Source organism: Salvelinus fontinalis, chromosome 26 (genome assembly GCF_029448725.1).
Source record: "Salvelinus fontinalis isolate EN_2023a chromosome 26, ASM2944872v1, whole genome shotgun sequence".
Lineage (NCBI taxonomy): Eukaryota > Metazoa > Chordata > Actinopteri > Salmoniformes > Salmonidae > Salvelinus > Salvelinus fontinalis.
Window position 1 is genome coordinate 35,359,091 of NC_074690.1, and position 26,016 is coordinate 35,385,106.

The 26,016-nt window shown below is 44.3% G+C and overlaps 1 protein-coding gene across 4 annotated transcripts in view; it reads right to left on the reverse strand.

Annotated features, from left to right (window-relative positions):
* Window positions 1-952: 952 nt before the first annotated feature.
* The window catches only part of LOC129824183 (rho-associated protein kinase 1-like), a 69,095-nt gene continuing 44,031 nt past the window's right edge, over window positions 953-26,016 (reverse strand). The window contains exons 7-33 of one of the 4 annotated variants that reach the window (XM_055883617.1): window positions 25,155-25,299; window positions 22,819-22,957; window positions 22,152-22,243; window positions 19,638-19,797; window positions 18,684-18,753; window positions 17,975-18,063; window positions 17,742-17,790; window positions 17,451-17,586; window positions 16,404-16,495; window positions 15,499-15,745; window positions 14,611-14,717; window positions 14,064-14,214; window positions 13,485-13,645; window positions 13,005-13,189; window positions 12,119-12,188; window positions 11,929-12,032; window positions 11,572-11,737; window positions 11,288-11,381; window positions 11,047-11,135; window positions 10,682-10,873; window positions 10,243-10,408; window positions 5,429-5,499; window positions 5,184-5,272; window positions 4,895-4,973; window positions 3,860-4,121; window positions 3,406-3,613; window positions 953-2,238 (exon numbers count right to left, since the gene is read on the reverse strand). In XM_055883617.1, the coding sequence (XP_055739592.1) occupies window positions 2,193-2,238; window positions 3,406-3,613; window positions 3,860-4,121; window positions 4,895-4,973; window positions 5,184-5,272; window positions 5,429-5,499; window positions 10,243-10,408; window positions 10,682-10,873; window positions 11,047-11,135; window positions 11,288-11,381; window positions 11,572-11,737; window positions 11,929-12,032; window positions 12,119-12,188; window positions 13,005-13,189; window positions 13,485-13,645; window positions 14,064-14,214; window positions 14,611-14,717; window positions 15,499-15,745; window positions 16,404-16,495; window positions 17,451-17,586; window positions 17,742-17,790; window positions 17,975-18,063; window positions 18,684-18,753; window positions 19,638-19,797; window positions 22,152-22,243; window positions 22,819-22,957; window positions 25,155-25,299 (3,459 nt within the window). In that variant the 3' untranslated portion in view covers window positions 953-2,192. Of the gene's footprint in view, window positions 3,006-3,405; window positions 3,614-3,859; window positions 4,122-4,894; window positions 4,974-5,183; window positions 5,273-5,428; window positions 5,500-6,867; window positions 6,921-10,242; window positions 10,409-10,681; window positions 10,874-11,046; window positions 11,136-11,287; window positions 11,382-11,571; window positions 11,738-11,928; window positions 12,033-12,118; window positions 12,189-13,004; window positions 13,190-13,484; window positions 13,646-14,063; window positions 14,215-14,610; window positions 14,718-15,498; window positions 15,746-16,403; window positions 16,496-17,450; window positions 17,587-17,741; window positions 17,791-17,974; window positions 18,064-18,683; window positions 18,754-19,637; window positions 19,798-22,151; window positions 22,244-22,818; window positions 22,958-25,154; window positions 25,300-26,016 lie in introns of those variants that run through there. The other 3 variants (XM_055883619.1, XM_055883618.1, XR_008754723.1) reach the window with 3 other exon arrangements.

A 26,016-nucleotide genomic window follows, 5' to 3' on the forward strand; every position in this document is an offset into this window, starting at 1 on the left:
AACTGAGACTGCTCTTCACACTTTCACGGATATCTATCCACTGCCTTCGACACTGAACCATCAGATCCTCCTCTCCAACCTCTCGGGGCTGGGCGTCTCAGGCGCTGCACACTCCCGGATTGCATCCTACCTGGCAGGTCGCTCCTACCTGGTGGTGTGGAAGGGATCGCTGTCTGCACCACATGCTCTCACCACTGGTGACCCCCAGGGCTCAGTTAAAAAAAATAATATTTAGGACAAAACACACATCACGACTAGAGACACCACAACATGGTAGCTGCACAAAACATGGCACAAACATTATTGGGCACAGACAACAGCAAAGGTAAGAAGGTAGAGGCAACTATGCTCAAACCTTACATCCCAACCAGAGAACTCCATTCCGCCACCTCTGGTCTCTTGGCCATCCCACCCCTACGGGAGGTCAGCTCCCAGGAACCAGCTTCACCCTGATGCTAGGACAGTAGAGTTCCTGCCCATCTTCCGAAAACCCTACCTCTTCAAAGAGTATCTTAAAACTGGACACCGGCCGTACCACCCTCTTTTCCAACTAGCATTGACTTTGCTCTTAACTTCTTTATTGAGGAAAATGTACTTACTAAGACTGATATTTGGTTGTCTCACCTAGCCATCTTAAGATGAAAGCCCTAAGTCGCTCTGGATAAGAGCATCAGCTAAATGCCCAAAATGTAAAAGCAGCACATCAGTGGTTCAAAATCTTCTTTACCTTGTTCTTTGTCATTTTCTTCCTGCCAATCAACAGTGATGCTCATCCGTCACACACCTCTTCTGTTCCCAGTACTGTGATTATTGAATTATTAGCTACAATCACAGCCCTGTGATTGGTAAATCACTTCGTTAACCACAAGTCTATATGCAGTTGCTCAGAATAAATGACTGTATATCAAAATCACTCATAGCCTAAATACATAACAAAAGAGAAGTCTGTAGATTATAGATAAAGATATGTTTATTGACACATATCCATCAGTGCGGCCTCCAATGCAATTAAACATGCGATTCATCCAAGACAAAATAGAGTAAGTAGGTCATAGTTCCAGTGCTTCCCCCTCAACCTCTTTTTACTGAACAAAAAAAACATTTTGAATTAGCGGTATTCATGATCATTGTTTTTTTATCTTCAAATTATGTACACAGCTGGATTTGCGTGAATGGGACGTTACCATATGAATATAATTATAACTACATTTTTAACAAGCCTTCGTCAAGGTACACCATCCAGAAACTGTTGTGAGCTAGATACTGGACTCTGGGAACTTTGTGTTGACACATTACACTATAGCAATGAGTCTATAAAGAGGCATTCAAAATAAACTCCAACCAGACAGGAAACGTTATGATAAAACCACAATGTAGCAGATAAAAAATAAAAAAAAGATGGAAGAGTTTGGATTTGTCTTGTTTTTGGAGATAAACACAAAACAGATATGGCAGTAAAATCATTATCCAAACATTAAGGCACTAGGTGGGCCAAATGCTACACCTGGTTAAGTCTTCTACAAATAATTTACAATTCAAACAGTGCAGTTTTACATTTGTTAACTTAATGTTGTCCTTTTGAACCATTTATCTATGAGTCAATGTAAGGCAATACATACAAAAAAAAATACAATATTACAGAAAACAATGTACCCAATGAATACACAAAGAAAAAGAAAATACTTTTTAGGTCTACGATCCGCCATTACAATGGAATTTGCTTATGGCTTGGAGCAATTACAATAATTAATAAAAATAATGCATAGATTTAAATGATCTTGCATGCTCCTCACTCAATACTGAAAAACATCTAATACTCAGTTCCCAATACATACTCTGTCTCAACTGAACCCTGATATAGCTGGAGTGCCAAGTAATAAGGGATGGAAGCAAAGGCCACCAGAGTCCATCAGTCAAAGGCATTGAAGTCAATTTAGATGGAAACAGAGTTTCTCTTTTCTCAGACGGGGGGGTGGGAAACACATTTACGTTCCCCCGAGATGTACCCATTCTCCACAGAGTTAAGCCAATCCCTGTACTGCAGTACCTCAATGTTGACCATGTTTACATGCAAGAGTCCCAGCAAAACCTCCAGTCATTTATTCAACCATAAACCCTTCCTATTCCTGACATGGAAGATGTACTACCCACAGCATGTCACGAGCCCCTCGCTCTTTCTTTCCATCTCCCCTTCAGGTCCCAAGTCCCACGTTTTGGAACGACGAGCCACGCCATCTTCTGGAAGAAACAAAGAGTTGCAAGTATGTGGTGGCTGGATGAGGGAGTCTTAGTTGAGGTTCCAGGGTGAGGGTGAGGGTAGGAGAAGAGGGGGTGAGGGAGGAATAGCAGGCCTTTTCAATGTCCCTGATGCCTTATGTCAGATAACTATCCCAAATTTCCAGCGCTGGTCAGATTGCTTTAATTGACTTTGATATCAAATAGGGACCCTCCTGTTTTTGTGAGGTGGGAAAAAGAAAAAACACAAAGTCCCAACAGAATCCAATGGTTCAGATGGTTAGCTGGAAGAAAGAGAAAACAGGTGTCCAGTGAAAGAGTGTAAGACATTTGACAATTGGTTAGTACCCCCGATAGATGTTAATACATTATATAGAAAAACAGGTTTAAAAACACATAGTAACTGCATCTCCATTATGCATTTCATGGTCTCTGGCGTCATACTTGGTAGAGGGAAAGGCTTCAGGAAAGGTTGCATAGAGGCCTAAGAGTTAGTCAATGAAACAAAAAAAACACTTTAGTGTCAAATTAGATAGAGTTCCAAGTCAAACGAGAAAGAACCACAAAGGACAGTTCCACTGATGTTAGATACACCATCAACACAGTCAGTTAATAATAAATAATCAAGCCAAAACAGTAAGGAGATAGTGTAAAGAGTTAAGAATTCTTCTGTAAATTTGGTGAGGAGGAGTTGTCAATGTCAACAAGTGCTGGATGTTGTGTCTGCTGCTTGGAGGCTGGCGGCTGTGGTAGCAGAATGAGACTGCAACCTGCTAGTTACACAGGGCAGGAGAAAACAAAATAGCAAGTCACGTGGCTGACCGGACGACAACAGTCACAGACAGTCCACAAGGGTTGAACAGAGGACTTCTGGACTGGAGCACAACCTCCCTTAACATCGTCTCTTAGCCTCAATGTTCTGTATTGGCAAAAACAAGCCTCAAGCTATAGAAAACGTGTGTGGCTGCTAAGGCAGTACAAGGAGGTTAGAAAGGGCTGCCCTGTGGGACCATCAGAGGTTGTGTCCAAAATGACACCCCATTAACTATATAGTGCACTACTTTTGACCAACAGTAGTGCACTATATGGAAAATAAGATGCTCTGGACAACTGTAGTGCACAACTTTATAAAAAGAAGCCTTTTCAGGCCCATAGAGTATGTAAGGTTACCTTGGCTTCCCTGTGATGCTTTTGGGGTTCTTGCGGAAGGACTGGTTGGGTGCGGGGCGGGTGGACATGGTGCGGGGCGACGCCCTCAGGAAGGAGGAGGGCGGTGTTTTGGGGATCTTCTTGCCCAGGTGGCCGATCCATTTCTTCTGCTCGTCTTGGGTCAGGGCTAGCAGGAGCATGTGCCGGGCAGAGGTCACGTCGTAGTTCACTGTTAGAGGTGGGTTAGAGGAGACAAAAGCAGAACACTGAGAACACAAACTCAGGAAGTCCCCACTTACCCCTTAACGAAAGCCAAATCAAGTTATATTATATTCAATTTAAACAGTTTTTCTTTGTCTCCTTTATTTTAGTGCCAAAAACCAGGCTCAAGCAGTTGTAATTTTTAAAGTATATTTTCCCCCCTTTTACCACTGATTTAGGTTTCGTCAGTCAAACCTAAACTCCGCAACCGTACCTTTGCAGGGTGCAATGACGTCCTCCTTCTTGTCGAGGTGGTCCTGGTGGCACTTGACGTGGCAGCGGCGGCACTCCAGGGCAGGTGGGGGCTTGAAGACGTTCCACAGGGGCTTGGCACAGGCCTCGCAGTTTGTGGGGAAGTGGTAAAGCGTGGGGATGAACTCATGACCTTTGTGGGGCAAACAGTTGGTCTTGTCGCCCTGCGAGACCGTCTCCATGTCCGCCTCCTTCCTGCACTCCCCCTCATTGGCATACAGGATCTAAAGGGGGGAGACAAGAGAGTAAGAGTCTCTTCAAAACATTTTTATAAAAGGGATAGTTTGAAGCAGGGCTTTTAGGGTTGTATATCAGAATCAGAAAATCTAATTGAAAGTCTCTCTGGGGTAAAAAAAGGAGTCTACTGGAGTGCACTCAAGACAGGTGTCAAAATCTACAATGGGATTGTAATCATCTGTTTGAGCAGGCAGGTCACCCAGTATTCGAAGTCTATCCATGTCTGAGGATGTCAGGAGATGTGGAAACTGCCCACTAGGAGTCAACAGTGAGTGATACCTTTAAGTAGGTTTTGGTTTTGCTTGGATGTTGTGGACAGGGATGGGTGTAAGCATCTGCCTATAGTTCCAAAGGTTGCATGTTCGAATCCAGCGATAGGAAGTTTTTTTTCATATTTGTGTTTTAAGCCTATCCCAAACCATAACCATTCTGAGTTCATGCCTAAACTTAACCTTGGAACGATACAGAGAAGTAACCAAACACTTCGAAATTTGACGTTTGAGAAACATGGATGAACGTCTAATTCTGACAGACTGTGAGAACTTGTTTGAGAATGGGGAAGTAAGGTGATTGTAGACCTAAAAATACTGAGCTGGTTAACTTGATTGGTTTAGGTCAGAAGGCATCGTCTTCCGACCGATGGGGTCATTCTAACGCGAACGCGGTGCCACGAACCAGCAGTGCAGACGACCTCCGTGCTATCTAACGTAAGACAATGGGTCAGCAGGTCGATTGGTCAGGTCAGAAGTTTCCTTCCTACCTGGAATATCCTGGGGATCTCCTCGGTCTCTGCTCGGTACACATCACCCTGGGTGACTGGACGCACGTGGAACAGTTTGCTGCACAGAACAACAAGCAACGTGTGATTATTGGGGGATCAGAATACACCGTCTCAGACACTGTTACACAAGCTCTTACAACCCAAGCAATAATCTTCACATAAAACAAACTCATCTAAGATGGTGATATTCTGTCAGTGTTAAAACAGATGGCGAGTGTAAAGAAAGTTCAATGAAAAAAAACTAAATCCATAGAACAAGGGTACTTACTCGATATCTAGTACCATGGAGGGGTTGGACTGTTCTTTGTCCTGTTCATCGTTGTAGAACAGAATCTTCTTGCTGCTCACCACCACATACTGAGGAAAAATAGAATCGAGAAATAATGTTAAGAAGAATCTTGTTGGCCCAAAGGAGTAGGCACTAGGCAGCACCATCAGTACGACCCGTACTGTGCCATTTAACATGAATCAGTAATGTCAGGAAATCGATTAAAAAGCGTCCAGGTGACATACCTGCTTCTTCCAGCCATATCGTTTGATATTAGGTTTATTAGGAATGGACAGCCACCCTTCCAGTCTGGATTCTACACAGACACAAGATAGACACAAATGAAAACCAAGCCTGTGGGTAACACTGTCCCCAAAACACCATGCAGTGATTCAATTCAAACTCAGCTGGGGGAAGAACAAAAAAAGTAATGTGACAAGGCCGGGCCATAATAACTTAAGTCATTTCAAGTTCAACTCACTGATAATTTCTCTGCCCGGGTTACACTTCAAAAAAACTGTAGTATACAATAGTATGTGACCGACAGAGTTACAATATCCCATGCATTTACTTCAAGCTCATTAGTTTTAGATCCCATGCATAAGGGAGCATTAATTAAAAGGGATATATAGGAGAGTATAAATGTCTTTACTAAAGCAAGTCATATCCACGTTATTTTCCCAGCCAGTTAGATATCATGGACTAGCTTAAACTCCATGGTGTTCTAGATAGATGTGTGTTGTACAATTATTTTCTACTTGTCAACGGCTGACAAGCATGGCCGTTCTAGCCATAGAATTATAAATCACTTATCAATTATAATTCTATGGATCTGTCCATTCAACGTGGGGCTTCTGATGCCTCAGTCTACCGTCACATAGCAGGGAACTGTATACCGTTGGGAATATCCTTCCATTATGTTAAAGTTTTACCGACTCGACACAAGGAGCATGCTTTGGCACAACACAAGCTACAAAAGAACAGTGAATTGATCAAAAGCTCAACTACAAGTGTGTGAGAGTTCCTTGACTCTGAAAAGGAGTCGCTTCTGTTCTGAGGTGAACATGCCAAAACAAAACTTTTGAAAAAAAGGAGTGTTTGTTTGAAGCACAAGGGACAGGGGCTCAAAAGGAAGGGAGTGGATCATGGTTTCCAGACACGTTTTGAAAGGTGCTCAGAGTGATGGGTTAAACCACACAGTGCTGTTGTAGTCTAGCGTTACAGTAGTCACTTTAGGAGTCACTCCGATTTTATGATCGCTTGCCCTGCCACAAAATAAATGTACAGCTGACTACATCGAAACTGATTACCTACAGAAGACTCATTTATAGGGTACAGTTAAAATTTGTACTGAAATAATGTTAAATGAAGTTCTATACTGTAAATGGTTCATTTGCCCCTACAAATGGCTTATGTGAATTATGATTCACGGTTAGTACATGAACATGCCCCCAGCATGGCACAACTTGGTTCAAAAAAAGCCAACTTGCTTAAAACACCCTAAAAGGGGCTATAACTGCTCCTTCTGTCACTCGGAATGGCCTTTCAAAAGTGTTGGTGAGAGCATACAAGAAGGACGGATACCTTTCTCACCCAAAAAACAAAAACACAAGGGAGGCAAAAGACATACAGTAGTACAGCCTAGGCCAGGCACAATTGGGGTCCACAACTCCGAGTTACTCACAGAAGGAAAAGAATAGAAGATACAAAGATAGGGAGGAGAGCAAGGAGAACCAACTGGAGATGGGGGAATAAGAGATGAGAGAGGACTTTAACCACAGGCACATCAGGCATTCAATGTACAGCAAACATTGTAGGTAGGTCTCCAAAGAAAAACAGTCATTTTAAATGGACTGTTCAAGTTGACACTTGAACCAGGTGGGTTAGGAAATATGAAAATCCGCATTCTCCTATGCAGTGCATTCGGAAAGTACTCAGACCCCTTGACTTTTACCACTTGGTTACGTTACAGCCTTATTCTAAATTGGATTAAATATTTGTTTCTCAAACTACACACAATACCCCAAAACGAAAATAGGTTTTTAGATTTTTTTTGCACATTTTTTGCACAAAAACAGAAATAACTTATTTACATAACTATTCAGACACTTTGCTAAGAGACTCGAAATTAAGGTCAGGTGCATCCTGTTTCCATTCACCCGTGAGATGTTTCTACAACTTGATTGTCCACCTGTGTTAAATTCAATTGATTGGACATGAATTGGAAAGGCACACAGCTGTCTATATAAGGTCCCACAGTTGACAGTGCATGTCAGAGAAAAAAAAAACAAGCCATGATGTTGAAGGAATTGACCACAGAGCTCCGAGACAGTATTGTGTCGAGGCACAGATCTGGGGAAGGGTACCAAAAAATGTCTGCAGCACTGAAGGTCCACAAGAACAGTGGCCTCCATCATTCTTAAATGGAAAAGTTTGTAAAATCACCAAGAGCTGGCCGCTCGGCCAAACTGAGCAATCGAGAGAGAAGGGCCTTGGTCAGGGAGGTGACCAAGAACCCAATGGTCACTCTGACAGAGCTGCAGAGTTCCTCTGTGGAGATGGGAGAACCTTGCAGAAGGTCAACCATCTCTGCAGCACTCCACCAATTAGGCCTTTATGGTAGTGACCAGTAAAAGGCACATGACAACCCACTTGGGAGTTTGCCAAAAGGACTCTGAACATGAGAAACAAGATTATCTTGTCTGATGAAACCAAGATTGAACTCCTTGGGGATGTTTTTGACGGGGCAAGGACTGGGAGACTAGTCAAGAGCTAGGGACAGATGAACGGAGCAAAGTACAGATAGATCCTTGATGAAAACCCCAGTCTGAGGTCCTGAGCACTCTGGAGCAGGTTAAGGTTCACCTTCCAACAGGACAACAACCCTAAGCACACAGCCAAGACAACGCAGGAGTGGCTTCGGGACAAGTCTCTGAATGTCCTTGAGTGGCCCAACCAGAGCCCGGACTTAAACCCGGTCAAACATCTCATGAGACCTGAAAATAGCTGTGTCGCGACGCTCCCCATCTAACATGACAGAGCTTGAGAGCATCTGCAGAGAAGAATGGAAGAAACTCCCCAAATACAGGTGTGTTAAGCTTGTAGCGTCATATCCAAGAACACCCGAGGCTGTAATTGCTGCCAAAGGTGCTTCAACAAAGTACTGAGTAGAGGGTCTGAATACTTATGTACAGTTGAAGTTGGAAGTTTACATACACCTTAGCCAAATACATTTAAACTCAATTTTTCACAATTCCTGACATTTAATCTTAGTAAAAATACCCTGTTCTAGGTCAGTTAGGATCACCACTTTATTTTAAGAATGTGACATGTCAGAAAAATAGAGGGAATGATTTATTTCAGCTTTAATTTCCTTCATCACATTCCCAGTGGGTCAGAAGTTACACTCAATTAGTATTTGGTAGCATTGCCTTTAAATTGTTTAACTTGGGTCAAACATTATGGGTAGCCTTTCACAAGCAATAAGTTGGGGGACTTTTGGCCCATTCCTCCTAACAGAGCTGGTGTAACTGAGTCAGGTCTGGAGGCCTCCTTGCTCGCACACGCTGTTTCAGTTCTACCCACACATTTTCTGTAGGATTGAGGTCTTTGTGATGGCCACTCCAATACCTTGACTTTGTTGTCCTTAAGCCATTTTGCCACAACTTTGGAAGTATGCTTTGGGTCATTGTTCATTTGGAAGACCCATTTGCAACCAAGCTTTGACTTCCTGACTGATGTCTTGAGATGTTGCTTCAATATATCCACATATTTTCTCTTCCTCATGATGCCATCTATTTTGTGAAGTGCACCAGTCCCTCATGCAGCAAAGCACCCCCACAACATGATGCTGCCACCCCCGTGCTTTACGGTTGGGATGGTGTTCTTCGGCTTGCAAGCCTCCCCCTTGTTCCTCCAAACATAATGATGGTCATTATGGCCAAACAGTTCTATTTTTGTTTCATCAGACCAGGAGACATTTCTCCTAAAAGTACGATCTTTGTCCCTATGTGCAATTGCAAACCGTAGTCTTTTTTACGGCGGTTTTGGAGCAGTGGCTTCTTCCTTGCTGAGCGGCCTTTCAGGTTATGTCGATATAGGACTGGTTTTACTGTGGATATAGATACCTTTGTACCATCTTCACAAGGTCCTTTGCTGTTGTTCTGGGATTGATTTGCACCTTTCACACCAACGTATGTTACGTGGTCTCATGGTGTTTATACTTACGTACTATTGTTTGTACAGATGAACGTGGTACCTTCAGGCGTTTTCTGAGGTCTTGGCTGATTTCTTTTGATTTTCCCATGATGTCAAGCAAAGAGGCACTGAGTTTGAAGGTAGGCCTTTAGATATTTCCACAGGTACACCTCTAATTGACTCAAATTATGTCAATTAGCCTATCAGAAGCTTCTAAAGCCACGACATCATTTTCTAGAATTTTCCAAGCTGTTTAAAGGCACAGTCAACTTAGTGTATTGTATGTAAACTTCTGACCCACTGGAATTGTGATTACAGTGAATTATAAGTGAAATAATATGAAAAATTATGCACAAAGTAGATGTCCTAACCGACTTGCCAAAACTATAGTTTGTTAACAAGAAATTGGTGGTGGTTGAAAAACTAGTTTTAATGACTCCAACCTAAGTATATGTAAACGTCCGACTTCAACTGTATATGTGATACTTACAATGTGGGGTCTGAATACTTTCCGAATGCACTCTAGGTACTTCACTGCTTCAGAACAATACTGTCATAGCTCAACCAGTCATGGAATGGTTTAATAACTTGGAATGGCTAGGATTGATAAGATTTAAATCATGTCAGGGTTCGTGTTGGATCATTAAAGCTAGCCTGATGGACCAAACATCTAGTTCAGTGATCCAAAATCCTGCTCATTGAGAGCTGTAGTACTGTAGATTTTTGTCCCAGATTAGCATCATCCCACAATCGCTGAATCATGTGTGCTGTGGCTCATCACGAACAGGGTTTGAGGATGTTTGGCCTAGCCTGTCCTTTGACACAGCTGCCGTCGGTTAGCCGACCCGCGCGGTGAACTTACCGGCAATGTTGCTGTCCGTCTCGTCCATCTGCAGGCTGGTGACGCTGGAGTTGTCCATGCGCAGCTGCAGGTCGTTGAGCTTCTCCCTCAGCTGCTCGATGTCACTCTCCTTGCTGTCCAACTGCATCTGCAGCTCATTGCGGTACGTGCACTCCTCGGACAGTTGCTGTTGTAGAAGAAGAGAGGCAAACAATGAATATGCCGTCACTTTAGGGAAGATCAGAAGCACCGTCAAGGAGAAATGTAGCACTGCCTTTCACTATTGACTTTTAGCTTTGTTCTAAATTAGGAATGTATTTTACTAAATCTTCCTAACTGTCCAATTACCTCACTCTTTTACCTAAAAGGGTGCTTTTTTTGTCCTATTTTAAAGCATACTATTAATTAAAAGGTTCCCATGATCATTGTCAGATTAATTGACTGATAATGTGTTACTGACCGCCTGCATCTCACTGAGCTCCTTCTGGTTCTTAATGGCCATGTGGTTGAACTTGTCCTTCTCCTGTTTGAGCTCAAGCTGCAGCTTGCGGTTCTCCTTCTCCTTCTTCCTCAGGTCGGTCGTGTTGCCCTTCTTCTTGGTGTCCAGCTTCATATCCTTCCTGTTCATGATCTCTGCCAGCTTGTTCACCGCCTGGAGAGACACGGTTGAGGATTGGGATCAAATAGGGTAACCAGTTCAGGTAAGGTTGAGGTTTAACAAATTGGGGCAACTGGTTGAAGTGTTTGGATGTAAATAAGGAGCTCATAACTATTGATGTAGCGTTCTGTAATGTAAATTGCAGTGTAAGGTTGAAGTGTCTTCACCTGAGTCTTGAGCGTGCGCTCTGTGCTGAGAACCTTCTCGTAGTTGGCCTTGATTGTGTTTGTAATCTCCTCTTTCTGGGAGGCATACTCTGCAGGAGAAGGGTACAGCCTGAGGAAACTAGACAGTCCTACAGGGATCTAACTGACCCATCGCGGACATATAAGGGCCTATGTTGACCTTACCCATAGACTTAGAATATAGTAATTAGACCAAATTATGAAAATTGAGTCTTGGCGCTACCTTCCTCCTGAATGCAAAGCTTATTGTTCAGCTCGGCCTTCTCCTTGCTGAGGTTCTCCACATCTTTGGTCAGGGTTTTGTTGGAATCCTCAAGCTGGGGAGAGATGCATTCAGAGGTTTAAATGTAGGTGTTCTACAGCTGCCTGAGACACACAAAAACAATAATTAAATATCCCAATATTGAAAGTATACCAAGCTGTTGTTTCCTCTGGGTAGATACATTTTCCCTGACATTCATTTACAATCCAGGAGAGCGGTGTGTATTGAGGCACGCTGTAACTGACCCGTGCGATGGTGGCATCCTTCTCGGTGCCCTCCTGCTTGTGTCTGGCCATGGCCTTCTTGTTCTCCTGGCTCAGCTCAAAGTATTGCTCCTCCTGGAGCGCCCTGGCCAGCTGCTCCGACTCCGCCTTGGTCACTGTCAGATCCAGCTGGGCCAACAGGGAGTCCCTGGTGGGAGGGAGGATGGACACATGGTTTAAAATGGAATAATAAATCACTCTGCGTGGAGATTTGAAAGTAGAGTGGTGGAAAAAAAGATGCACCCCATATTTGAAGTACAACGTCTGACTACAATACACATTCTTGCTACATTGACAAATGCCTGATTTTTAAAAGGTTTCCATTTTCTGATTTGTTACCTTTCGCTGTGCAGCTCCTGCACCTTCTTGTGAGCTTCCTGGACCTGCCGGTTCCTCTCCTCAATATCCTCTTTCAGTTCCTTCACCTGAGTTTTATAAAGCGTCTGGGGGGATAGAGAGAGGAGATATGGCAATTAAGTTAGCCACTGAGACAGTTTATCGGAGAGTGGGGTAGATGGGTCCTACTCACTGAAAAATACTGTTCGGCCTCAAGCTGGTCCTGAAGTTCCCTCATCTGTCCCTCGTTGCCCCTGTACTGCCTGGAAGACAGACACACAAACCACATGATTAACATATTGGAGTTTCAAAACAACCAAATCAGTGTTGAAAGGGAATTTCAGATAAAATCATCAAGAAGCTATCAAACTTTTCAGCCACAAAACGTGTGTATAGATTATGAACCTAATGACACTGTACTATCCAGTATGTGCCAGGGCTGTAATTAGCTGGGGAATACCACCACCTCTCCTTGCAGAGCTCCGTAGGCAGAAACCTACAGAGAGCACTGCAGCCGGATTAACAGTCCAGTCAGTCTGGTCTGGTGGGAGGAGCTGGACTGCAGGCTAATCCTTAATCTTGTGGTGTAAACATTGTCAGAGGGCAGCTTTACCACAGTTACCCCCTAAGCTGGAATAAGAGCCTTTTTACTGTAATAACAACCAATTTTAGGGCCATTTAACGTCTTGACTCCCAAAGCAGTATTAGCTAGCTGCAGGAAGGAAAAACGTCAAGCTAAAGACTATTACAGAATATTAGACTTTCAGAATAGAGTTGAGCTAATGAAGGCCGATAAGTGTGGCTGACAGGTGTTGCACTCATTTGGAAGGGAGGTAACATGCATTGAGACAATGCTCAATGTGGGCCTGTTGAGAATCCAGCTAGAAGTTACCCACAGATCTAGGATCAGATCACCCAACCCCCATCCCAACTATAATAAACATTAGGGGGATGAAAAGATCTCTGACCCTTGTATAAGGAACAACCTGGAGATTCAACTCGACATACTCTATTATTTGGGGTAAGTCAAACTGTGGTGGGCTGTGACGACATGTGACTAGTTTGGAGGGTATTCTCACTTAGTGAGCTGTGCGAGCTGGAACTCGAGCGACCGTTTGCTCTCTAGTGCCGTGTTGATCTCCTGCTTCAGCTGCTTCTCCGAGCTCTTAAGCCGGTCGGTCTCCTGCGAGCGGCACTTCAGCTCGTTCTGGGCCAGCAGCCTTTTACTGGACTCCTGCTCCAGCTGCATCCGTAGACCTTTCACCTGAGAGGAAAGGGGGAGGGAACCCCATGTGTTAGGACACAAAAGAAACAGTATGTCCTAACTACACAGGTTATACCAGGAGATTTCGTCTTGGGTTAAAAAATACAAAATAAAATCGCCAACGTTTACAGTGGGCCTGAATCCTAACTACTGTGAAATTTGCCATTAGTAACAATTCATGACTGACGTCTGATAAGTCTGACGGTTGAACGAGAGATGCAAAGTTGAAGGTTGTAAGCACGTGACCGTGGGCATCCACCCCAGACAGTACGAGTTAACATCCGGTGGTGCTCACCTCGTCCTCCAGCCTCTCCTTCTGCTTCATCAGCTGCTCCATCTTCTGCACGGACTGCTTGAGGTCAAACTCCAGCATGGAGCACTGCTTCTCCACCTCCACCACCCTGCTCTCCGCTCGCATCCTCGCCCCGCTCTCCTCCGACACCTTCTGCTGCACCGCTGGAGGGAAGAAAGGTGTGGCACAACTATCCATCCATTATTCTATGGAGGATCTCACCGACAGATTGAATAGGACATTTGTGCTCAGTCATTTCAAATAAACTACATCGAAAAGGTCAGGACTGAAACAACTGCTAGAAGACAAGGAAATGTTGCTTCAAACAGTGCTAGTCTCAGTCATTTCTGTTTTTGGAAGGTGGGATGTGGTCCAGCTTTTAATTCGTAGGGGGGTAAAGTCTCGACATGCCACATGGAGGGGAGCGGAGTACATTCCCTGAATTCCGCCCCTATCCATCCAGTGCCCCCTGGGTATGAGTGGTGTAGGTGGGGGGGGGGGGGAGAAAATGACAGACAGACAGAAAAAGGAGACAAATGGTAGTGGTGGGGAGGGTGTGCTCCAACACAGGCTCAGAAATACCATGCATGGCAGCTGACTTGGCCTCTTCAATGGACTCGTATTTGTCAGTGAGCTGGGCCCGTGTCACTCTGTGTTCTGTGTGTTCCTGGTCCAAACGCTGCTGCAGAGTCTTCAGCTTGTAGTTCAGGTCAATCTCCAGGTTGTTCTTCTCCTGTTGGGAGACAACACTGAATTACATAACGAATACCTAGAATGGACATTTGCATACTAGCAGCGTGTCCATCTTGATCAGGAAAACATTCATTCTGCTGATCTTTATGGGAGAGACACTGGGAATAAGGGGACTAAAATACCAGTTAGATGTACATTCGGTTATCCCACCGTAAGATGTTTTTATTCGTCTAAATGTTTGATTTACTTTAAAATGGAAAAGAAAATAGCTAATAAGGAGCACAGCTGTTTTATTTTTTATACTTCGATTTGGACCCCTACTGACAGTAGGTGGACTTCACAAGTAACTGGATATCAACGGCAGGTTTTGTGTTCGCATTAGAAAGCATAGTATGGGTTTGTATGTGACGTGTGGAGAGACTTGGAGGGCACAAACCTTCTCCAGGTTGTTTCTCCTCTCCTGGGCCTGCTTGCGTTCCGCCTCCACTTTGGACAGGCTGAGTTCCAAGTTCTTATTGTCCTCCTGAAAACCAGTCATCCGCACTACAGACGCACAGAGAGTCACCATCAAAACAGTGGTTCGTGCGACGTGCTAAACGCACCATATCTGTACTAATTCTCTACAAAAGTCTGGACTGTAAGGACACTGGACAATAAAGTATTATTTTTCTAGTCAATGTGGACTTCTGTACCACTTCAAATTCAGTCTGAATTAAGAGCAATATTTCAACACAATCCCTCAGATATATTCACCCCCAAGCCTCTCCTACTGTACAAAGCGTTCTGTAGGCATTTGGGCAGTGCCTGGGCATGTCTAATGTGATGAATGAGAATGGTTAGAACTGGAGCTTATAATCCCCAGCTGTCTCTTAAATAGCGAGTGAGTTCACTTCAGATCATTTGAAGTTAGTTGAACAGCTAAGTAAGAGTGACTGAGGTATTACTGTAAAGCAAACTTAAAATGGGTGTAGGCAATCACATTCATCCATTCTAGTTCTAACACATGCAAGTCAGACGCCTCTTATTTACTCAAACACAGAGTCATGTCATAGTCACATTTACTCATAGAACAATGAGTACAGTCTTTGGGCCCCGAGTGTCCAAAATCGCCACCCTTTTCCTTGTCTGGTGCACTCCCCTACATAGATTTAAGAGCCTTTGATTGGTGTAAGAGACCGTGCTTAGCTGAGTGCTTAGCTATGTATTTGTTGTTGTATGTATAGACCGTAGGAAGAGTAGCTTTCAGCTAATGGGGATCAGAATAAAGATTAGTGTGCACACTTTAGGGAGAAGTGTGGAGATTTGGGATGGAGCCAAAAGGTACCTTGCAGCTCGTGGATCTCCTCTGATCCCTGGCTGTAGCACCTCCTTTCAGAGTCCAGGGTGCTCTGCAGCTGCAGCAGCTCCTTCTCTAGCTGGGCCCTCCCCCCGTCAGACGAACGGCTCTTCTCCTGCAGCTCGCGGTTCAGCCCCTCCAGCTGGCTAATGGACTTGGCCATCTCTGTGTGGCTCTTCCTCAGCCGCGCTGCCGTGTCCGACTCTGCCCGCAGCAGGTCGTTGGCCTCCTCCAGCTGTCAGTCAAGGAAACGGACATTGGGAAAGCTCAGAGTCAATATTACTTCCCGACACAGACGATCCGCTCAGTTGCTGCAGAACGTTTGATTGAGACAGTTGGGTTTCTTAACCAACATGTGGGAGGACGTCTAATGTTGTGAATGGAATGATATTCATTCATACGCTTCTAGTAATACCTAATAGGCCAAGACTACTTCTGCTCTCTGAAAGGTCTATACCAGTCCAGTCTGAGGCCTTGTTTCCTCAGTGTCTTTCACTTTGCTCTATGAAAATAAAAAGTGACTTCAATTTGCTGATAAACATCAATGCATGTAATGCAACAAAGCTGATGACACCGGGTCAGATATTGTTCATCCTTGTCATGGTTAAGGTTCTGTTTTAGAGTGGAGTAATCTGATCCTTGATCTGTGGTTAAAACCTGGCTTGCCCTCTCCTTGACCCGTCTCACACATCCCTCAAAACTAACATCCCTCACACATCCCCTTCACTGTCTGTACCGTTGACCCAGATTCTGACCTTTGACAGACATTCTGACTCTTTGATTGGATGAGCCGACTACTACATTGACACAGACCTCAAACAACCCCCTCACAACTACAATGACCCCTGTGCTGTGTAGATGGTAATCAAAGAGAGCAGTGTGTGATACTGTACCTGATTTTGCAACTGTAGGATCTTGTCATTCGAGGCCTGTGAGTTTTGGCAGATTTTCCTCATGTCCTCAAGCTGCTCCTTCAGAGTGGACACTGAGATGAGAGAGAGTAAGAGGAGTCAATCAAAGATTAAGTAAATCTTCACACACAAACGTCCCTTTCAAAACATGACGCTACACTAAACTGACTATCAAGAAAGTTTTTTTGTGCATGGGACCTGCTCACGCGTTGCATTTAAAGTGCTTCGTTTATGGTATCGGATCTGGTTGTGCTTGAACTCACATCGAGCCACTGGTCCCAGTTAATGGGAGGATCTCAGATGGTGTGTGTCTGGGTTAAGACCGCTAGTCAGAGGTTAGCAGACAACCAGCGGGTCAAGCAGCTCTAGTCTTGCTCGGCCAGGGTGAGTAGTAATCCAGTTGGGACAAACATCTGTTCGGGCCAGATCAAGGCTACGACCTAAATGGCGCCCTATTCCCTACGGGCCCCGGTCAAACGTAGTCCACTTTATATGGAACAGGGTGCCATTTTGGGACGCTCCCTAACATCAGGGAGGAGAGGGATGCTACAAAAATATATATGCATTGTCACATACACCGGACGGGTGCAGTGAAATGTGTCGTTTTACAGGGTCAGCCATAGTAGTACGGCGCCCCTGGAGAAAATGAGGGTTAAATGCCTTGCTCAAGAGCACCTTAACAGATTTTTAACCTTGCCGGCTCGGGTATTCGAACCAGCGACCTTTCGGTTACCGGCCCAACGCGCTAACCACTACAGCCCTGGGGAGAGATCTCATCATGGATTATACTGTAGCATTAACCCTGTACAAACCCTGTCAATATAATGGCCAAACCACTTGTATACATTCTGCTTTAAGAACATGTAAAGTACTGTAATACTGTACATGCCTATGATCATATTTGTTAATAATCAGTGTTAAAAACACATGTTATAGACACGATTATAAACAGAGGTTTGGACTAAAACGGGGAGATTGAAAAGAGATTAAATGATCGGGTGAATGAGAGAGGACAAAAACGATCCTTACCCTCGTTCTCCAAGTTGCGTCTCTTCTCGGCCTCCTGGTCGGCCTTTCTTTGGTACTCGGTGGCTCGGTGCTGGGTCATCATCTTGTCTTTCTCCAGCAGGGACATGCTGGCCTCTACACCCTTCCTCACGTTGCCCTGGGAGGGGAGGGAGGACAGGAGTAAGTCCTCAAAGTACAGAGCATTTAGGCCCTATATTATGTGTTGTTTTTTTAAACCCATTTTGCAGACTACTGTAGATCGTTATTATCCATTCGCCTTCATATGTTGCAGAATCCGAGATATTCACTCACCTCCTCGTCCAGCTCTTTCATGATCTTGTCAAGCTTTGTGTTCGAGATCCTAAAGACAGACACAGAGTTGCACTTTAAATTGCTTTGCTTGGTCTTCTAAAACAGGAACTACTTGAGATCAAGAGCATTCTTCTTTAAAAAGACATACGGGTTGTTTTCTTCCTCAAAACCAGCATTGTGTATTTGTTTAGCTTGAGATGGAACTTATTGGAACTGATTGACAGGTTGTATACCTGCACTTCTGCTCCATTTCGTCCTTCAGCTGCATCTCACTGTGGAGTTGTTCTTCTAGCTGGTAGATCCTCTTCTGCAGGTTCTCCAGCTGAACAATAAACAACGTATAATACGTTAAACAGATACTCTGGGGGGGAAAAGCGTCTTCTAAATGACTTAAATGTCAATAAACTAGGGTAATGACGCAAATGCACATGGCAGAAGTAGACCGCTTTAATCCGGTGGTTTGGAGTAATGGCAACAGTGAGAAAGAAGTCCTATTTCCGCCATGTCTAGAACTGATTCTGATACCAAAAGGTTTTCTGGTGAGTGTTTTGTATTGATCTGTGTCAGGTCCTGTGGAAATTGCTAGGTGCGCGCCTGTAATAGCCATTTTAAGGTCGGAGAAATAGCAGCAGTAGCTCCATGCACCATTATAACATTCACATTTTATTGAATTAACACTTTTCAAATGTGATTGTATGTCCTTGTAGGTAACAATGTCTCAAGGATAATTTAGACAAAGCTTTTTCCATTGTTAAAATAGGCCTACACTTATTTATATTTTTTTTATTCATGAACTCACCCAAGTAATCTAATACTAACATCCGTTCGGACATTCAATTAATCGTGTCCATCCCAATAACAAACTTGCCGTCTTTTTTTTGTCTACGCAGAAAGAGTAACGCAACTCCAGTGTCTCGTTTTAATATCCAAGTGAGTACTCACATGGCTCTTATCTTCCTTAGTGGAGCTGCTGCGTTTGTCAACACTCTTGGTGCTGGAGCTCCGGGAAAACCTGGAGAATAGACCACAACAGGACGATCAGATCTCATCAGAGGAAACAATAGGACCACACTTCCCTGACCTGAGCCACGGATGACCTGACCACACCGTGAAAACACATCCCTATGGGTCAAACATGTGGTGGTTGTTATCTAGGTCAGGTTACCTAGCCTGCAGTTTGAGACGTGTACATGTCTAACAAGCTCTGGGTGATTTATACAGGTTGCATTGTATTTCTGTGGCGGTATAAAAAATGGCTAATGGCTCTAGCACAGGGGTGTCAAACTAATTTGGTCCCGCTGGCCGCATTCGTTCTCCACCGAGGTCCGGAGGGCCGCACTTAAAATTGGTTATATTTCCTCGCTCTCTAAGTTGGCAATAAATAGTCCCATATCCATGGCTTTTAGAATTTCCAACGCTTCCTGATAGTCTACCATTCGTTTCGATGACTGTTAGCAAGCTGGACAGAGTGAAGAGACTATAAAAGTAGGTCCATTATAATTCCCCAAAGCTTGTTTTACTCAAACCGCCCGCGCGCCGGAATGAATGTGTTCGCGGGCCGGAACCGGCCCACTGGCCGTATGTTTGACACCCCTGTTCTATTAGGTGCAGCCTAGAATGTGATGACTGTAGTTGACATTAGACAAACTGATGATTGCTACAGTAGGTGCAGCCTGACTATTTCGACTGTGGTTAGGGCCTTGATGTTTTTCCTGACCAACTGAGCTGACCAGGAAAAGCCTAGGTGAAGCCTGGCTAAGCAGACAGTGCAAATACATACTCTGGACTCCATTTTGGACTAAAAATCGATGGAAATTCTCCAGGAAAAGGGCCTTATGAGCATTACTGATGACTGCTGTAGTAGTTCGAAGCCTGACTATGCAGAGTAAGACTTACTGATGACTGCTATAGTAGGTGAAGCCCACAAAGGGCAGCTGGTTGCCCACGAAGGCCTTTGGTATGGGGAAGGTCTCCTCGTCTCCCCGGTCCGCTTCGATCTCGTCAAAGTTACTGGTGTCGATGTCGCTGCTCAGCTCAGGCACCACCGGGGCTGCCGCTGGAAACACGGATGGACAGAAGGTGGAGGAAAGAAGAGAGAAACATGACTCACTGCAGATGGAGAAGTATTCTACTAGTTTTCTATGACTTGAGAGCATGTTGTAGAGGAAATGTCAGTCCTAAACTGAGGCATGTACTATACTTCTAAAACTGGCTTTTGGTGCAAGAAGCAGCCTTTACATCTCTCATCTCGGCTTATGACAATCTTCTACTGTCAAATAAGTCAGTCTATCTCCCCCATTATATTATATAAACAGTGTCTTGTCAATCTAGCCTACATTTGGACGCAGGCTAGATTGCTTTGAGATCAAATGCATCAACTATTAAAACACCAGCATTCAGTCTAACAGTCAACACAGTACAACGTATTAGCTAGGACAGCTGGTGCCATGGCAGGGCAGGCCAGAGCAGGGCCGGGGACAGTGTGGCCAGGCCAGAGCAGGGCCGGGGACAGTGTGGCCAGGCCAGAGCAGGGCCGGGGACAGTGTGGCCAGGCCAGAGCAGGGCCGGGGACAGTGTGGCCAGGCCAGAGCAGGGCCGGGGACAGTGTGGCCAGGCCAGAGCAGGGCCGGGGACAGTGTGGCCAGGCCAGAGCAGGGCCGGGGACAGTGTGGCCAGGCCAGAGCAGGGCCGGGGACAGTGTGGCCAGGCCAGAGCAGGGCCGGGGACAGTGTGGCCAGGCCAGAGCAGGGCCGGGGACAGTGTGGCCAGGCCAGAGCAGGGCCGGGGACAGTGTGGCCAGGCCAGAGCAGGGCCGGGGACAGTGTGGCCAGGCCAGAGCAGGGCCGGGGACAGTGTGGCCAGGCCAGAGCAGGGCCGGGGACAGTGTGGCCAGGCCAGAGCAGGGCCGGGGACAGTGTGGCCAAGCCAAAGCGCTGACCGCAGCACTTCAGATTACTTCATGAAGAGCCAGGGGTCACTTTCACGCAGAATTTCATGCAGAAACTTAATCTGTGTTGCATGCTGAAAACTCAGGTACTGACCATGACGTTCAATTTCAAGTTCCAACTTTTTATATTTAAATAGAAACCGCTGCAAATATCTGAAAAGTCTCATCCGTCCTCCCAACCTCTCGCTGACAACCACTCTCTCTGCGGGGAGGGTGTACGCGGCGGGTGTCTCTGTCAATGGAATTTGAAACGTGTTCCCAGCACACGCTCAGCTGCTTTCTGTGGTCCTCCCCATGTCCAGTGTTCCCGCTGAAAGGGGATGCAGCTCCCAGAACCCACAGACACTAATGACAATTTCAAATGGGGTCACCGTAGTCACGAAATTTTTACTTTGATAAGGCTCTAGTACAGGGGTGTCAAAGTAATTTTTGACCAGGCTGCCGAAAGGAGAAAATAGGGAGAAACGGAGGGAGGGAAATGAAGAAGTAAGATAGGCAGCATGTGCACATTGAAAACGTTTGCCATGTTGACGTTTTCACACTACTTTGTTTGCTCGAGTTGGAACCAGTGTTTGATTAGCCCATTTTCGTGAGTGTGTCAACACGTTTTATCTAATTAGTCCTTTTGGAAGTATTTCTTGGTAGTATTCCTTCTCATAATTTTTGTCATCGTTGTTGAGCTCCCCTCCTTTCCTTTGTTTGCTGAAGCGCGAAGGCCCACCTGAACTCTGGGCTACAAGTATATTATGGCTATAATATCATTCAGATTCTTGATTATAATGGCATGATAGGGTAAAGAAAAGTACGTTTTCACATTCTCTTGAACTGACCTGTATTTTCCTGCATTCTAGAACACCGAGAGGACCCATGTATATATATTTGTCTGTTTGTTTAATTAGAACGCAGGTGAAATCTATTAAAACGCAGCTTTTTAGTTGGTCTGCGTTTTGAAAATGCAGACTTTTGAAAGCTCAAGCGACCCTGAGAGATGCTACAGCCACTCGATTTACATTTAGCCTCCCGTCTCTAATCTCTCTGTTGTAGCCGGAGACCACATGAATACCAACGCCAGGCTCCTGTTCAGTGGGGTACAACGCAGCAAAAACGATTTGAAACAGAAAAACCAAAATGAGCCTTTCTTATTGGACAAGTTTAGGTAGTACCTCCCAGTTTCAAAATGTTTTTCTACCTACTGGACACGACCGAGAAAAGCTTTCCTCCCCATTCTCACCCGCAAATCAACCATCTAGGTTCACACAATGAAATCGTGGAATTCAGTGGTTGTGATATTGAATGAAATGAATGGTTCTTATTCTGAAATTTCCTGTGACTGTCTTTAGTAGGTCAATAGTAAAACATGTATTAATAGCATGTCTGGCTATCTGTAACATTTGTCAACAGAACAATACAGAATGAAGGGGAGGGGCGTTACAAAGGAAGCATGAAACCTGAACAGAACTCACTATCTCGGATGTTCTCCCATGTCCACTGGTCGTTCTTGAAGAAAGGATGTCTCTTGATCTCATCCACACCGTTGCGACCCAGTCTTACCTCCCTGGTGACAAATTAAACACAGGAACATAGAATGTACAGTTTAGCGACTCTGCAATCCACCGATAAAGTCCATTATTAATCAAAGTCTATGGCTTTGCATCTAACAGTCTCTGAGCACAACCCAGTGAAAGCATTTAGACATGATTGACAGCTCTTCAAAAGATCACTGCTCGATGTTTAAGTAATTACTCAAAGACTTAAGTCTAATCCAATCAATGAGTTCATAACACTATTCCCTTTCTAGCTATTTGTTCACACCGAAAATCATTGGTGAAACAAGACAGAGGGATAGTGCGAGATTGGGTAAATAGATAAAGGGCTTAATTGACACAGTCAGATGAACTTCTGGATACAATTGTGTTGTCGGTGTGCAGCTTGATGTGTTAGCGCAATGCTAGCTGGTCCCATAGACTTCGTCATTGCGCTAACTAGTTAGCAATTGCGTGCAAAACTACCGTTAACTTCCTTCAACGAGTTAAGCTGACTGGGCAGGTAGATAAATCTGGCACTATCCCTTTCAGACTATAACATCTCGTTCTAAGTCGGGCCCCTCTGAACCACCATCATCATCCTCACCTGTCAGTCAGGAAGGCACAGATAAGGTTTTTGGCATCCTTGGAGATGTCGCTGTCATCAGGGAAGGTCAGGGCGTTCTTGTGGTTCATGATCTTACTGTACGTCCCCACCAACGAGTCAGCGTAGAACGGTGTGTCACCTATACAAAACCACAGGCATTGGGGTTAGCTAGCGCAGTACATTCGGAAAGTATTCTGACCCCTTTTCTTTTTTGTTAAACTCATTCTAAAAATTATCAAATTGTTTTTCCTCAATCTACACACCCCATAATGACAAAGCAGAAACAGGTTTTGAAAATGTTGCACATTTATTACAAACAAAAAACAGAAATACCTTATTTACCTAAGTACTCAGACCTTTTGCTATGAGACTCGAAATTGAGCTCAGGTGCATCCTGTTTCCATTCATCATGCTTGAGTTGTTTCTACAACTTGATTGTCCACCTGTGATAAACTCAACTGATTGGACATGATTTGCAAAGGCACACACTTGTCTATATAAGATCCCACAGTTGACAGTGCATGTCAGAACAAAAACCAAGCCATGAGGTCGAAGGAATTGACCGTAGTGCTCCGAGAGAGGATTATGTCGAGGCACAGATCTGGGGAAGGGTACCAACAAATATCTGCAGTACTGAAGGTCCCCAAGAACACAGTGGCCTCCATCATTCTTACATGGAAGAAGTTTGGAACCACCAAGAGCAGGCCGCTCGGCCAAACTGAGCAATCGTGGGAGAAGGGCCTGGTCACGCTGACAGAGCTCCAGAATTACTCTGTGGAGATAGGAGAACCTTCCAGAAGGACAACCATCTCTGCAGCACTCCACCAATCAGGGCTTTATGGTAGAGGGCTAGACAGAAGCTAGCCCTCAGTAAAAAGGCACATGACAGCCCGCTTGGAGTTTCCCAAAAGGCACCTAAAGTACTCTCGGACCACGAGAAACAAGATTCTCTGGATGCTAAGTGTCACATCTGGTGGAAACCTGGCACCATCCCTATGGTGACAGCATCATGCTGTGGGGAAGTTTTTCAGCGGCAGAGACTGGGAGACTAGCCAGGATCGAGGGAAAGATGAACGGAGCAAAGTACAGAGAGATCCTTGATGAAAACCTGCTCCAGAGCACTCAGGACTTCAGACTGGGGCGAAGGTTCACCTTCCAACAGGACAACGACCCTAAGCACAAGGTCAGGAGTGGCTTCGGAACATGTCTCTTGTCCCAAACCCGATCGAACATATAAGGAGACCTGAAAATAGCTGTGCAGTAACACTCCCCATTCAACCTGACAGAGTTTGAGTGGATCGGCAGAGTAGAATGGGGGAAAATTCTCAAATAGAGGTGTGCCAAGCTTGTAGCGTCATACCCAAGAAGACTCAATGCTGTAATCGCTGCCAAAGGTGCTTCAACAAAGTATTGAGTAAAATAACTAAATACTTAGGTAAATGTATTATTTCAGTTGTTTATTATTAATACATTTGCAAAAAATTCTAAAAACCTGTATTTACTCTGTCATTATTGGGTATTGTGTAGATTGAGAGGGGTAAAAACAATTTAATCAATTTTAGAATAAGACATTAACGTAACAAAATGTGGAAAATGTCAAGAGGTCTGAATACTTCACGAATGCACTGTATATACAGACAGATTTTCAATGGTTCACAATGGTGCTTTGCTAACCCTAACTTTACGTCTACCTTTCACCTTAACCAATTTTGATCCATATGCCGAACCATAATCTTTGGATCTGCAGGTTAAATATCTTATCCACTCCTTTTTGGTTACTGGAATGTCTACAATAAGTTCCGACAAAACCATCACAAATAAACATACTGAAAAAGCACAAGCGATAAACAAAAACACTGGAAGTCCGGGGTCATTCCAGAGATCTAGATAGTTTGTGTGTATGCATTGATATGTAGGCTACGTGTGCCTTTTTTGTTGTTGTTATATATGTAGTTCTGTCCTTGAGCTGTTCTTGTCTATTGATGTTCTGTATTGTCATGTTTTGCGTGGACCTCAGGAAAATTTGCGCTGCTTTTGCAACAGCTAATGTGGATCCTAATTAGCCACTGGTGATTGCAACCAGCGGCTAATGTGAAAACACATGATAGTATTATTTTCAACTTCATCATTGTATAGTATGGATTCATGGTTTCTTTAGTGCAGGATTATACAACATGACAAAACAAGGGAAATATGTTAAGTACTAACAAGGGGAATTTGTTATGTCCTGTCTGCGAGATAATGGGAATACTCTGCTCCTGAACTACAATAGGTTCATATGATCAGTTTGTTTCCCATCGTAACAGTGTGAGAATAAGACACGTATTGCGACTCACCAACGAGCATTTCATACAGGAAGACTCCCACGGACCACCAGTCACACTCCCGGCCGTAATATCCATCTCCTCCCTGGGATTTTAGTACCTCTGGCGAAATGTAATCTGGTGTTCCCACTGCTGTGTCGCATCGTACCATACCATCCTGAAACACAGCCTCATATTAAACTGCTGTATTTATAAAGCACACCTGTGCCGCATCGTACAATGCTTTATACGATCTGCATAAAATGCATAAGCTGTCACAGTTCAAGAAAGCAAATAAATTGTAAGCCTACGTGCTGATATATAAGAGGAAAAATGGAAAGTAAATATGTTAAACTGCTAAACCGTTCTAAAGATTGATGAACCGTCACTAGGGACAGGCACGGTTAATCGATTAATTGAATATCTAAACAGATGTTAGAATTCGATTACTTCAGCGAGTACATTTTGGGGGGAAACTATGAAAAAGCTTTGTCTAAATTAAAATGATCCTTGCGATATTTTATACCGTGAAATTCTTAATTAAATAAAACTTTAAATATAGTTTTTCTAACCATACGTTGAGTTAAGGCTAAGCAACTGGCCCACCAGCCTGCCCTGACATCGATATGCTATTTCCCCCCATTTCGAATAGCAATAACAGGCACAAACCTAACCTAAACCTAACAAAACCTTAACACTCAACAGAAACCTTAGTTTCAAAATCATTTCCATCACGGATGGCAAAAATCTGACATCTCTTCGCCCTGTTGCGTAAGCTGTTTGCCATATGCATTTGCTAAATTCTGTAGTTAACCCTCGGATACCGGGTCGGATCACGCTCGGTGTACACAGACCTCGGATCTGTCTGAAAATAAGTTAAATACCGATCAGATCC